The sequence below is a fragment of the Cucurbita pepo genome, chromosome LG04, assembly GCF_002806865.2.
Source record: "Cucurbita pepo subsp. pepo cultivar mu-cu-16 chromosome LG04, ASM280686v2, whole genome shotgun sequence".
Classification (NCBI taxonomy): domain Eukaryota; kingdom Viridiplantae; phylum Streptophyta; class Magnoliopsida; order Cucurbitales; family Cucurbitaceae; genus Cucurbita; species Cucurbita pepo.
The window spans coordinates 2007574-2022932 of record NC_036641.1 but is presented as its reverse complement, the minus strand read 5'-3'; the positions used below and the strand labels follow the sequence as shown (position 1 = coordinate 2022932).

The following is a 15359-nucleotide window of genomic DNA, read 5'->3' as shown; positions in this document are numbered from 1 at the left end:
CAAGTGTAAGTAGTTAATACATGCATGATTTGTGGAAGCCTATTATCATATAAAGTGTTACCTTACCCGAAAGGAACTTCATATTTTTTTTTTCAAATGGGACAATTCTCTTGCATTGGAAGCTTACATCGATGTTGACTATACTACATCGATATTGGATAGAAAATCTACTCGGAATATTTGCGGAACCCTCGCAGCTTCAAGTTAAGGAATGTTTGTGTAATCCCTAGCTTTAGTTAAGAGATAGTTTGTGTAATCAGAGAAGTAGTTGTCAATATTTAAAATGAAGAGTGAAAAGTAATACGAAAGAGTTCAATAATCTCTTCCACGCTTAGGAAAATTTGAAATAAAAAAAGAAAAATAATGTAATTAATCGAGTTAATTGATTCTAATACCAAATGTTCCTTTCATAAACATTTTATAATGACGTTAATAAGCATGAAAAGAGGCCATTGAGAAGAGAATTCATATATCTTTTATGAATTTGTGCAAAAACGTTAAAAATAACTCGATGGAATCGCATAGTTGAACGAGAATTATAGGAACATATTGAATGAGAATCCTAGGAACGATTAATGAAAAAATTATCTCCCTCTACTCTTGGCACTAATGTTGAAAGTCGATCGATAACACTAACGTCGGAAGGTTTCTAAAGGCAAGTGTCACACCTAAAGAAGAGTATCGATGCTTGGAAGAGAAATTTGATCAGCATGCTCATGCTACCGTGTGAAGTCTTCAAGAACCCTAATTTTATTTTATTTTATATTATCATGCTGCACGCAGTTGGATCCTAATTGAACGAGTATGATGTAAAGACTGAATACATCTAAAAAGTAGATATTCACGAGACCAATAGGATTTTACAGAATTAATGTAAAGTAAAAAAATTTCTTATCGACAATTGAGAATCGAGAATCTTTGGATCGACGATTGCTCTCGGTATGTCGCTTGAAGTGCAAATTGATTGAGGGAAACCACTCTGACAGAGAATGGACAAAAAAAAAAAAAAAAAAAAAAAAAAAAAANCTCCAAATTTAATATATAAATATTTTATTTATTTTATTATTATTGTGTCACTGTACGCTTTACACCAGCTCTCGCAGTTGGACTGCGATGCCCTTTCTCCTCATTTGGCGGGAGATTATCATTTTCCACTCGCTCGATCCACGGTGGGCTGCCATAACATAGGGTACCCATTTTTTCTTCCTCTTCTTCTTCTTTCCATCAATATATCGCTCTCAGTTCTTCTTTCACTTTGTACAAATCCAATTTTCCTCTAGGTAAATTTACAGTCAATCTGTTCAATTCGTGGCCTGTTTTTTGTTCAATTATGCTTGATTTGTTTGGGAATCTGATTTTAATTTGTCTTTCATTTCGCTTTTGGTTGTTTTGATGAGATTAATCGCAGTTTTGAGGATCTTGCGTTGGTAGTGTGTGTTGGGTTGCTGTTGGAATCATCTTTTAACTGCAATGGAGCGTGCTGCTGCTCCTACGACTGCTTCTGGACTGCCAACTCGCCGCTCGGTGATGATTGTTCTCAGTCCTCGTGGAGATTTTTTTTTTTTTTTTTTCCTTTTTTGGGTTGAACGGTGATGTATTTATTTGGGGTAATTTATGGTTTTCGAGTCAACAGAAAAGGACGAGAGCTCAGACTGTAGCCGCCGAAGCTCAACCTACCACTGGAGATCGTGGTGGTGCCGACAACGACAGGACCAGCGATGCTAGCGACCAGGCTAACCGAGAGAGCTCACCTGATAACTTTGAAGAGGCTCAACCTCCTAAAACTAAGCGGAGCCGTTTGGAAAGCACTTCGAGTGCGGCGGATGAAGTCTCCGATCAGAGTCTGATTGGTAACTAATTTTATATTCATTTACCAGCATGATGAATGTTCATTTTCTGAATTGGGTTCAATAGCGTTTCTTTTAATTTTGATAATTGAAAGATCAACTGGGGTCGTGGTTGAATGTTTCTAGGTTTTAGTCATTATGGTGATATTTCTCGATGAATTACTGTCATTTTCATCCTTTTGCAACTGCGCTCACATTTTGAATAAAACTCTTCCTGTTGAATGCCTGAAATATATGGACATCAATATTCGAAATGCGACTATTCCCCAGTGCTCGCTCATTGAGTGCAATACTTGCTATACTATTCTCAGACAATGAGATGTAAATCTTGTTAAGCTCTATCATATCCTATCATTTTCTGCAGAAGTTATAAAAGGAAATGGTAAACTTATTCCTCAAGTTGTTAAGCTTTGGGTGGAGAGGTATGAAAAAGATCCAAAGGCTTCAATGGTTGAGCTCCTGGCAATGCTATTTGAGGTAATTGAAAGGTTTTTCTTCCTCAGGTCTGATTTGAGAGTGCATTTAGAATGTAACCTTTTCTTTCTAAGTTTTCTTTTTAAACCTCGAACAATTTAAGTAGCTGGGAAGCTGGTCTAGATTGCCTGTACTCTAGATCGTTATTTTAGTGGTTCATTTACAATGAGACAATTCTTTTAGAAGCTGTATGTAACGAGAGGAAAATTATTGATTATCGAAATCTACAAACTTACAGGCATGTGGAACTAAATACCATATCAAGGGTGACTTCCTAGAAGAGACAGATGTTGATGACGTTGTTGTTGCTCTTGTCAATCTCGCCAAAAGAGTATCCTAAATCTGCCTTTTAATCTTTTCACATATTTTATATTAAACCCTCCCTTACGGTCTCCATTTGTTGTCACCTTTTAATCTTCTACTTTCAATTCTTATTTGAGTTCTCTGAATTTTTTCTCAAATTTGCCTTTGGTATCATAGGGTGAAGTTGAAGATTATCAAAGCTCTAAAAGGAAGGAGTTCAAAAACTTCAAAGACAATCTTGAGTCATTTTGGGACCATTTGGTCCATGAGTGTCAACATGGCCCTTTATTTGATCAGGTGTTATTTGATAAATGCGTGGACTACATAATTGCATTATCATGGTTAGTAAACAATTGCAAAGTCTGAATATATGATTTATTATTTTTGTAAAAATAAATCTATATTTCCCTTGAATATATATTTTTAATTGTTTTTAATATGGAGCAGCACTCCTCCAAGGGTTTATCGTCAAGTAGCTTCGTTGATGGGTCTCCAACTTGTTACTTCTTTCATAAGTGTTGCTAAAATGCTTGGTGCTCAACGTGAAACTACTCGTAGACAATTAGATGCTGAAAAGAAGAAACGAGCTGAGGGACCTCGTGTGGAGTCTTTAAATAAAAGGTTTTCTATGACTCATGAAAACATTACAGTGTTGGAGGAAATGATGCGCAAGATTTTTACTGGGTACAATCTTTTTCTTAAAATTTCAAAGTGGGCCGATATAGTGCTTCTAATTATTACCTTCTGTTAGCAACCTTGGATACTTTTTCTTTGCTCCCTAAGTTTGATTAGTTCATTCTTTTGAAGGTTATTTGTGCATCGTTATCGAGATATTGATCCAAACATTAGAATGTCGTGCATACAGTCTTTAGGAGTATGGATTTTGTCCTACCCATCACTATTTTTGCAGGACTTATACTTAAAATATCTTGGATGGACATTGAATGACAAAGTAAGTTACTTGTTTTGGAATTTTTACCTTATCTTTACCATTCCTATTCACTAACTGTCGCTATCTATGTGGAAACATCTTCAATATTTTCTTTTATTTTGTTGGTGCAGAATGCAGGAGTCAGAAAAGTTTCCGTTCTTGCTTTACAGAATCTTTATGAGGTTGACGACAATGTGCCAACACTCAGTCTATTCACAGAAAGGTTTTCTAATCGGATGATTGAATTGGCAGATGACATCGATGTTTCTGTGGCTGTGTGTGCCATAGGGCTTGTAAAACAACTACTAAGGTAACATATTAGAATTTATTCCAAAAGCTTGTTTATTTTACACATCTATTTATTTATTTATTTTCTGTGTTTCAGACATCAACTTTTAGCTGATGACGATTTAGGTCCCCTTTATGATTTGCTGATTGATGATCCACCAGAGATTAGGCATGCCATAGGAGCATTGGTGTATGATCACTTGATTGCTCAGAAGTTCAATAGCTCAAAATCTTCTTGGAGAGGTTCTGCTCTATTTTAAAAATACATCTCGTTCTTGCTGCTATTGTTTGTGCTGTGAAAGTAACTATGATGCTAATTATTGTCTCAGGTGATGGCAATAATTCTTCTGAGGTTCATCTTGGCAGAATGTTGCAAATCCTGAGAGAGTTCTCAACGGATCCAATATTAAGTATCTATGTTGTCGATGATGTTTGGGAATATATGAAGGCCATGAAGGTGTGTTATAATCGTCTATGCATGAAGATTTTAAAAGTGTAATGCCTGGAGTGGAAAAAGAGTTCAGTTGGGTTTAGTTTTTGGGATACTTCTTAATGGCAGTTTTTGGGATTTTTGATAATTAAACAGACCATGTAGGTTTATAAAAAGTTAAACTGAAGTTCAATTTATTATGCCAGCAGACGAAGCAAGCTATTCAGCTTGCTTTTGATTAGTTATAAAATATCTGTTCATATGCGTTACTCATGCTGTGGATATGTATTCAATACATATGTTTATAAGAAATAAATTTAGTAGAAAGGAAAAGTGGTTGGTGCGTACTATCAATTTCATCCTTTGGATCTGGATGATGCTTAAGCTAATGGTAAAGAATACCAGTAGTTTCTCATGTGTATATATACAATTTTCATGCAGGACTGGAAGTGCATTATTTCCATGCTCCTAGATGAAAATCCTTTAATTGAGCTTACTGATGAGGATGCCACAAACTTGGTTCGTCTCCTTTCTGCATCTATCAAAAAGGCAGTTGGGGAGAGGATTGTTCCTGCCACAGATAATAGAAAGCAGTACTTCAATAAAGCTCAAAAGGTGTGTAATATGCAATGATTTACCTTCCTTTAATGTTTAGACTACAGTTAACGTAACTCTGCCCTTATTTATGTTCTTAAAATGCACAACATTCCCAGTTTACTGTTGGATGAATACTTGAGCAAAATAACTCTTTAAAAACTTGAAGCAAAATTTAATTTCTAGTTTACTTAATTATGTTCCTTGTTTTATGCTACATTTATCACGTTTGATATGTACCAATGCATTAAACTAAGCATGCTAAGATTTCAGCTCTTAAACAGCAGCCCCATTTTTTATATTGTCCTGGTGTTGATGCCGGTTATAATGTGATGTGATGTTACACAATTTTTTTTTATGACATCTTTTGTCATTTACAAATCTTTTTCTGGTCTTTTTCTTGCTAATTTTGTCCAGAGTTTAGTCTAAATCATTATTCTTTTGGTTATCAGGAAATATTTGAAAGCAACAAACGGGACATAACTATTGCCATGATGAAGAATTATCCACTACTTCTACGCAAGTTCATGGCTGATAAAGCAAAAGTGCCATCTTTAGTTGAAATTATTGTGCACATGAATCTTGAACTTTATTCCCTGAAGAGGCAAGAGCAGGTGCTGTATAGTTCTTGCTGCAGCGTGATATTCAAGTTTTTTCAGCTTAGTTCTAATGCATAATTATTTGTGGCGCCTTTTCTTTTTTCCCCTCAGAATTATAAAAATGTTCTTCAACTAATGAAAGAAGCATTTTTCAAACATGGTGAGAAGGAAGCATTAAGATCTTGCATGAAGGCAATTAACTTATGTTGCACTGAGAGTCGAGGGGAGTTACAAGACTTCTCCCGTAATAAATTAAAGGAACTTGAGGATGAACTTCTTGCAAAATTGAAACATGCTATGAGAGAGTTAGAGGTATATAGAGTCAATTTTGTTCCTTTAGTCCCTCCCCTTCCTCCCCCGTGATAATATTTTATCAAAATTCTTAATGTCTGCAGGATGGCGATGATGAGTACTCTCTTCTTGTAAATTTGAAAAGGCTTTATGAGTTTCAGTTGTCCAGACCTATTCCTATGGAAAGCTTATATGGTGATATTATGATGGTTCTCCAGAAATTTAGAAGCATGGATGATGAGGTAGGGGTGGCTAATTTAATTATTTAAAAGACCTTTTTTTTTGCTTGACATATCTCAAAAGACCTTATGATTTCCTTTTTTCTCCATGCAGGTTGTATGTTTTCTTCTTCTCAACCTCTACTTATATTTAGCATGGTCTCTACATTCTGTCATAAATAGTGAGGCAGTGTCTACAGAATCTTTATCATCCTTATTGAATAAACGGAATTCATTGCTTGAGCATCTGGGTCAATATCTGAATGATCCTACTGATGTTGTTAAGAGTGGTAATCAGCTGGCCTGTCGAGTACGTATACTTTTGCCCCATATCTACCAAGTTCAATAAGCATATTGAAACTCTCAGTGGTCTCTTGAAATTTCGTACTGATTTAACAACATTGAATATGTGTAGGTTTGTACTATTCTTGCGGAGATTTGGTTTTTATTTAGGAAGGAAAATTATTCTTCCACAAAACTGGAAAGATTAGGATATTGTCCTGATGCATCTGTTGTTCAAAAATTCTGGAGGTTATGTGAGCGGCAACTAAGTATTTCAGGTATTAATTTATTTGCTTTGGGAGTATTTATTTTGGCTGGAAGAGGGAAACCAAATTGCACATTCACCGAATCACTGCAGTAATGGTTGAAGTAAACTGTGGAAATGACTTGTAATAAAAGAACATATAATATATTTATAATTTATCCTTGACAATTTTAAATTTAGTAATCAAGGAACATAGGAACGCCATTAAGTGAAATGAAACGGATACCGAGTGGTATACATTTTTTAATAACTATATGCATGTGTTTCTGGCTTTCTATTTATCTATGTACATATTCATTGTTCTTGTACCAACGCAAAAACATCGATGGGCTAAAAGAAACAAGAAAAATTGGGGAACTGTTAAACCTTATTTGCATTGTGCACCATGATAAAGGGCTGAGGCCATTCTTCCCTTGGGGAACAAAGGAACTTACATGGATGGCCTTGGAGCCAGAAAAAAACTGAGCTTCATTGTCTAAGTTTTGGATGGAGCACCATGGTAAAAAACAAGAAGAGGATCACTCACTCTAGCCTAGTATTCATACAAATCTCCAAAGAATGCAGAGCTCAGGTATGAACTATCATGAATCGAGAGGAAAAGATGAACGACTTCTCTTATTAATTAAGAATTGAATATTCCTCTCATATATATACTCGAGCTATTGAAAAATCAACAGAAAGACTAACTAATATAATAGCTGTAATTAAATACAGATAACCGTTGTAACAGAATTACATGAAAGAGTTGTAACTAATATTGTGGTCAACTAATATAATAGCTGTAATTAAATATCAGTTGTAATATTGTGGTCAACTGATATTACTGATACCCCCCTCAAAATGGATTGTGTAGATTGAAAATACCTTACCTTGGTCGGGAAGGGCTGCAGGGCTGAAGAAGACAAGCTTTTTGTGAACATAGCAGCCAGTTGAGAAGAGGGACCGAACATATCAAACTGTTCGGCTGAAAGTCTTTAATAGTTGTAACAAACTCCTTTTTTGGATTAGGCAAATAAATTTCTCCTTGAGGGCTGGAGTCAAGTGACCATTGTTGAGATGAAATTCTTTGAATAACCTCAGAAACTCTGACTTCCTTTAAAAAGGACCAAAATTTAGGTAAAATTTTAAGGTAAAACTGTCTGGCCCTTTTACCAATACTTTAGTAAATGGTGCAATAAAAGCCAAGTCATGCGCACCAGAAACTACCTGCCAATAGATGTTGGTAAGGATGCGTGAAATTCAACTTTACAATGAAGAAAATAAGGTTGGGTTCTCGTTTTCATTTTCTGTAGAAGATAATAAAGACGCTCCTTCTGATGTACATATTTTCGAGATCAGTAGTTGTCTCCTCCTTTCTGCCAAATACCTGTGAAAAAATTTGGTATTTTCATCTCCTTTTATCCACTTCAACTTACATCTCCGAATCATATTTTTTTTTTCCCTTTCAAATACAGTTCAAAAGGATATCTTTTGGAAGTAGCACGAATTACTATGTCTTGATCTGAAAGAGACCCTTCTTATTCTTTAAACATATTATTTTGATTTAGGGGGAAACTGTGGATCTATATTCTTGGGAAGGGTTGACTAGCTCAAGGTGAAAGTAGACAAATAGCAAAACCTGCCCATCTGTTATTTTTCCCTTCGTAAAGCCCCTAGTCGTGTTACTCGGTAGATGGAAAGTTATGAGGAATTTTTTCTGGGTCAATGAGGACTTTCAGCATTGTTGGCACCTTGTATAATCAGGGTAGGTTTTCCTCCCTTTCTGTTATGGAGGACTGGGGATTGAAGCTTTTCAACGAAGGAACAATGTCTTACGATTAAAATGTTCGTGGAGATTTACTCAAGAAGGATCTTCATGGAGTAGAGTTATTTCTAGCATCTGTGGGACAGACCCCATGACTGGCTCCCTTCAAATGAAAAAGGTAAATTGAAGGGGAAGACCTTGGATTCATATTGTGAAGCATAGTTCTTTCTTCCTTAGGTTTATGGCTTTCTAGGTTAAGCAAGGTTAGGGGATGAGGTTTTGGAAAGACACTTGGGTTGGGTCGAGACTTGAAACCTTTAGCTCAAGATTTCTCAGAACTCTTCAAAATCTCTATGATGCAAGTATCTTTGGTAGCTGATCGCTGGAATGATGATCAAAGGGACTGGGATTTGGGCCTAAGGAGACGTCTGTTTGACAGAGAAATGAAGCTGGCTGGGTTTGGTGAACAGAATTCATGCTGTTAAGGATTTTTCCCCACGGACGGCTTGGAAGATTTGATGCTGTTAAGGTGGGAGAAGAGCTGGACAATGTTTGCTGAACCTTGGAGCCTTCTGGTAAATTTTCCTCTAAATCTGCTTTTTTAAAGATTATGGAAACACAGACCAAGCTAGAACCTCCTCGGTTGATCTAATTTGGAGCTACAAAATCCCTTATACGGTGAAGATCTTCCTGTGGACCCTTGCTTACAGAGGCCGAAACACCCATGAAAAAGTAACAAATGAAATGTGATCATTGATCAATGGTCTATCTTCCCGTCAGTTTGCTGCCTATGCTATAGAGAAGAAGAGTCTTTAGATCACCTCTTTCTACATTGTCACTTTGCCACAATGGGTTGTTCTTTTTTTTTTTTTTAAACACCCCGATTACCCAAATACTAGCAAAAAGGCTTGGAGTTACATCCTCAAATAATTTAATGTTGCTTTAGATCACCTCTTTCTACATTGATGTATGAAATTTACCAACAAATAAAAAAATAAAAAAAACTCATAAAGGCAAACAAAAACCAAACGAGTTAAAGAAGACTTCTCCAATTGGTCACAGGACAGAAAAGATTATAAGAACTATAAAGGATGTGCATTTACACCAAGACATTGCAAGGAAAATAATTTGTTCAAAGAAGCTAACAAACGAAGTTTCCCTATCTTTGAAGAGACGCCACAAACAAGTCCGAATAAGATGCATCTAAAAAAATTTCTTTTCATTGAAAAAAAGATGCCCAGTTAGAGTGTAGGTAAGAAGGCTTTTAATCTCCCTAGGTAGAGTCTGTCTCTTTTTTTGAACTAAAGAAGCTATCTAAAGAAGTTTCCTTTATCTTTGAACTAAAAGATTTATGTGCATTTCCAACAAATTCATTCTCTCTTTTTTTTTTCCNATTCTACACGTGTGAAAAATTGTGTATTAATGGTGTTTGAAAACAAATTCTAACGTATGGTGTAAATTGATCCGTTTATGAAATTTAATGGTTTATATGGATACCTTTATTAGTTTGAGATTTTAAGTGATACAACTCAAAAGTTTTGAGTATAGATCGATTTTTCCCCAATAAGCTTGGTTGCTCGCTTTTCATCATTCTTATTGTTTCCATGTTTAACACATCTTTTATATTTGTCCGTATAGNTTGAAGTGTTGGATTGGCTATTGAATTTGAGTCATTTAGGTACGTGAACAGCCCAATCCAAAAAAGATTACTGGTACATAAAATGCCCCTATCCTTATCCTACCCAACAACTGTACAACCCTACTTTGCATGACCCACCTACCGAGGATCTAGTTCAGTTCTCATTGAACTCTGTTATTGGGTTAGATTCTTCCAGAACCATGATGATTCGAGGTTTGATCAGCCAACGTTACCACACCCAACTTTTGGACTAAAAGATATGTGTGGAAGTTAAGAAAGATTAGAGTATGCAACATGAGAAATTAGGTTCCCCTAATCTTATTCAATACTTTTATACAATCGTGCTTCATATATCTTGGATCATGGGAGTTGTGAAAAAAAAAATTATGGGAGTAGTGACAAAAATCCATCTTCAATCTAGCCTTCGAGTGTCAAAATTAGTTCTTGAGATAATCAACTCCATCTCTCTGATGCCTTTATGATGTTTCTTCTACAAACTAAAATCAGTTCTTGAAGTAATTAACCGCATCTCTCTGTTGCCTTAATGATGTTTCTTCTACAAGGTCAAAGTTAGATTGAACAAATATGGGAATTTGTTGCAAGTTCTCTGAGGGAAGTACTCTTCCTGAAGGATGAGATCTTCAAATCAAAGAAAATATGAGTTTAACCATTTCAAACTCTAGTGAAAGTTCCATATGGAAATTCAATAATGTGTTCATTTAAGCCTATTGACATTTCACATTTACACTGGCTGACTTATCTCTTGCAAGTACTTCTCCTGAGGTGGTCAGTGTACAATCAACCATTTCAAAGTGATGACTTGACAACTCGAGCCTCCCCTGGATAGGGAAAACTTAACAGCCTCAATGTTCTGTGTAAAACTAGTAGAAAGTTATCAAATAATCCAAAAAGGGTGGGCAGGGCTTTTGCAGGGGCCTCCCACCCCCCCCCTTACGGTCTCCNTCAAGATATATGGGATGGAGCTTTACTCTATGTTATTCCATTTGCCAGAGTCATATATATTTGGACATTTGTGGAAATTACTTTTAAGAGACAAGAATAAATAGATGATGAGATCAATTTATACTTCTAAACTTTGGTGGTTGTATCAATCACAACTCCAAACTAATGATTGTATCAATTTAAACCCTAAAGTGATCTATGCCTTCCATGGTGATTTATAACTATTTTCACTTGATTCCATTTAAAATCAACTAAAATCACTTCAATGAAATTTTTTCTTCTCCCAAAATCCTCTACCGAAGTCTTTTAGTTCAAAGATAAGGAAAATTATCATATATTTATTCCTCAATAGGTAGAGAAAAATAGAGGAAACATGAAGATGAATAACTACTCATATGAATGAAATGTCACTATTATCTATTTCATTTAGCATTTCTCTCTAATATTACATTAATTCTTACATTTAAAGAAGTATTCTACACGTGTGAAAAATTGTGTATTAATGGTGTTTGAAAACAAATTCTAACGTATGGTGTAAATTGATCCGTTTATGAAATTTAATGGTTTATATGGATACCTTTATTAGTTTGAGATTTTAAGTGATACAACTCAAAAGTTTTGAGTATAGATCGATTTTTCCCCAATAAGCTTGGTTGCTCGCTTTTCATCATTCTTATTGTTTCCATGTTTAACACATCTTTTATATTTGTCCGTATAGATGAGAGTGAAGATGAGGATACAAGTAAAGAATATGTGGAGGAGACAAATAAAGATGCAATCATGATTGCTGCTGCAAAGTTGGTTGCTAGTGATACAGTTTCTACGGTAAAACTTATTTTGAATTGGAAATAATTTTGGTGTATTTAAAGTTTCTATCATTCTTAGTCCTTTGGTTCAGTGCGGTAAAAGCTCTTTGTTGGAATATGTTGCTTGAGAGGAATTATTGAACCTTTAAAGGAAAGAGTTAAGACCTAATCAAAGCTCTAGACACTCTTTTCCTTGAGTAGTTCGTATATTGTTTTTCTTCTTTGGCTCATGATGGTGTTCTCCTGAATATGAATAGCATAATGCTGTTATATTTCTCAGGTCAAAACTCATTGCATCCAATTGTTAGTGCAGGAGTTTCTTGGTCCGGAAATTATTTCTCATTTTCTGATACATGGGACAAGTGTGGTGGACATTGTAAAGCATTTCATTACCATTTTGAAAAAGAAGGATGCCAATATCCCAGTTATCTTTCTGGAAGCCATGAAAAGAGTAAGGATCATCGCTTGTATACAGTTTACTTCTCTATACCGGGGACTTCTTTGTTCTCTCTCTCTCTCTCTCTCTCTCTCTCTCATCGTATGTATATATGCACACATATATATTTACATGCATGCATGCATGTCTTTACGTGTGGTTTGAATATGATTAGAAGGCATTTCCTGGTAAACAATCTGAACCCAGCATATTTTGTTTTGGGCTATGCAAACTTATAATATTTGCAAGAAGTTTGATGTCAGCACATACAAGAGCATTATGGTGGACCTGCAATATGATTTACATATATGAAGAGAGTAAAGTCGAATTAGACGTAGACTAACCTGAGCGTGGAATGGTAATTAGGAGAAATATGGAAGAGAGGAAGTTGTAACAAAATGCATAGTGGGATATGTGGAAGTTAGTTTAGAGATCTCGTATGTAGGAGACCAGAGGGGTTGACTATCTGACTTGTGAGTAGAGTTAAGCTTAGGCTTGGAAGGGTTTCCAATCTCCTAAATACTTGTGCGGTAGCCTCCTATTTATTATTTGCCACTGTTATTTTATATATCAGTGAAAGATTCCAATGCATTTCTGTGTAAACCAAGGGTACACCAAATGATGAGACACCATGTGAAGAAACCCTTTTACTTTTGCACATCTATGGTGGGATATTTTTTTTAGTTTTTAAATTTGTGAGTTTGTGAAGAATCATGCCACATGATTTCACTTTCTTTTCTTTTCGGGGTTGTGTTAGGCGTATCATCGACATATAGTAGAACTCTCGGGGAGTAGTGTTGAGCCTTCAACAAGCAAATCCTTTCAAGAATGTAAGGAGTTGGCTGCTCGGCTTTCTGGAACATATGTAGGCTCAGCTAGGAACAAGCATAGATCAGATATTTTAAAGATTGTTAAGGATGGAATTGAGCATGCCTTCTCTGATGCGCCAAAGAATTTATCTTTCCTGGAATGTGCCGTTCTACATTTTGTATCCAAACTACCTACACCTGATATACTGGAAATGTAAGTTTTTTTTTTCTTTTTTAAATTAGGTTGATTTAAAACTAATTATGGCTTGAAATGGCCCAATTTAATTCGTAACCATTTTTCAAATAGTATCAAGGATGTCCAGAATCGAACAGAAAATATTAATACAGATGAAGACCCAAGTGGCTGGCGCCCATATCATATGTTTGTTGACCACTTGCGTGAAAAGAATGCAAAACGTGATGGTTTGCAAGGTAACTTGTTTCTCTCAATTTAGTCTTTAGTGGCACACCCGATCTCTCTTGCTTGAATATGCATGATCTTTAATTAGATTTAGATGTGTCTCTCGACCATATTGTGGATTTTTTTGGCTCCTGAATTTACTTATTTAAGTCTGGATTTGTTTTCTGCTAAATATAGCTAATAATGCCCTGTTTGATTTCTGTTTTTGGTTCTTGGTTTTTCTGGTTCTTGGTTTCTCTGTTTTTTATTTTATAGCTAATGCCAAGTGTAGGGACTTATCTTTAAAAGTTCTAGAGTTCTTTTCCGTGTTCCATGCCCAAATTCATTCTTCTTGGGCAAAAGACTAATAGAGGTAAAATATTTTTTAGAAAATTTAACGATAAACTTATTGTAGAGCTTAAGTTTATGATTTGAGAGTACAAGGATTATACTTGACTATTTGAAAGTACAAGAGACTAAATGGAATAAAATTCGAAGTATAGTGAACAAATTCCATCTTCTTTTAGCAACACTTTTCCAAATCTCGATCGGATCTCTCATGACATGAGATGCCTGTTCCACCTCCATATTATGGGACAACTCCGCCAACTTCTGGAATTTGAGATTTTGGAGGAAGTTCAGAGAAGATGAATAAACAGACAACTTCAGTCTGGTTCTGCCAGTTTTTCTGGGGCATTCCTATTTTTATTGAATAAATGGCGCGTAAGGGTCTATGCTGCATTGATTCCAATGGCTTCTTTACAGTCCTTAGCTGTCGCTATATCTTTTTTCAAATGTAAAATTAATTTTTATGTTTAGCTTATATTTGGTTTAGTTTTCAAAATTGTGCTTGTTTGTTGTGCAATTGTAGAGGAGAAAGAAGGAAATTCTACCAGACGCAGGGGTCGACCACGTAAAAAACATACCATACAGGGAAAAAGACTTTTTGATGAACAAAGTACAAGTGAAGAAGAGGAATCAATTAGTGCATCTGACCAAGAAGATGTTCATGATGAAGAGAAGCGAGATGAGGAAGATGATGAAGAAGCGCCCCTCATCCATTCAATTAGGTCATCCTCCAAATTAAGGTCCCTGAGAATTTCAAGAGATGAAAGAAACAGGACTGCAACGGGAAAAGCTACAGGTAACATGTCTGCTTCCCGAATTTTAGTTAACGGGTTCATTTGTTGTATTGGAAATTCATAGTTACATAAATTATAGTTTTCAAGCAACTCTATAGTTTTAAGAATTGAGCCTTAACTCAGCACCTAGAGGCATTTGATGTGGGATCCTCGGGGTTGATTTTATTATATTATTAAAAAATCTACACCTCTCTGCATACAAATTTTTATTTTCACGGCACCTGACACAAATATTGGAAGTATCATTGTAGCATGAATCCATGCAACAACATTCTTGCCGTGTACATTCTTTTATGGTAGAAAGGATCGAACAAGCTGTTTCTGATAAAGGATATTTGCTTTTTCTCGCATAAAATTTGTAGTCAAGCGAAACCATCAAAGGTTCATGTGGTGCTTGGTTTAAGTTGTACGCAACCGTTTTTGCTTCTTGTGATGATTGAACAGTGTCATTTGAAGATGAATAATTCATTTCTGGTCTATCCTTTTCCTGGAGAAAATATGATTAACACTACAACTGATAGCTATCATAAGTACTAGCTGCATGTAGTAGATCTTATCATAATTACTAGCTGCATGAATTATATCTGTACCAGGTTAATGCCCCTTGTTGATCTGTATGATTATACATGTGATTTAATCTTTTTTTTTTTTTTCCTGCAGGGCCATCTACATGACTTGAACTGATAGTCTGACTGTGTACAAATATCCCCACATTAAGATATGTAGCCGTTGTGTTTATTATTTATATACATAACGAAATTATGTTGATGTATTCTTAATTAGAAGATTGTTCGGCTAAGAATGCTATGCAAGGAGTTGTAGCCATGGTGAAAATAGTTGATATTCCTGTTAGCCTTAGACATTTCTATGATAGCAGTAGACACCCCCCCCCCCCCCC

The 15359-nt window shown here is 35.6% G+C and overlaps 1 protein-coding gene across 4 annotated transcripts; it reads left to right on the top strand.

The window, feature by feature from the left end:
• The first annotated feature begins 1076 nt into the window (after positions 1-1076).
• LOC111793157 (sister-chromatid cohesion protein 3) lies at positions 1077-15323 on the top strand. Of its 4 annotated transcripts, none has more exons than XM_023674909.1 (23): positions 1077-1189; positions 1409-1524; positions 1634-1850; positions 2212-2324; positions 2560-2652; positions 2802-2965; positions 3072-3308; positions 3432-3576; positions 3687-3865; positions 3941-4086; positions 4173-4300; positions 4715-4888; positions 5320-5481; positions 5578-5778; positions 5862-5999; positions 6091-6285; positions 6391-6535; positions 11587-11693; positions 11988-12125; positions 12868-13133; positions 13227-13351; positions 14191-14463; positions 15122-15323. In XM_023674909.1, the coding sequence occupies exons 2-23, from the start codon at positions 1471-1473 to the stop codon at positions 15133-15135; spliced, it is 3414 nt and encodes a 1137-aa protein (XP_023530677.1). In that variant the 5' UTR covers positions 1077-1189; positions 1409-1470; the 3' UTR covers positions 15136-15323. The 4 variants fall into 4 exon arrangements, with proteins under 4 accessions (XP_023530677.1, XP_023530680.1, XP_023530678.1 ...); XM_023674912.1 differs by having other exon boundaries at positions 1087-1189; positions 1398-1524; XM_023674910.1 differs by having other exon boundaries at positions 1087-1280.
• The last annotated feature ends 36 nt before the right edge of the window (positions 15324-15359 follow it).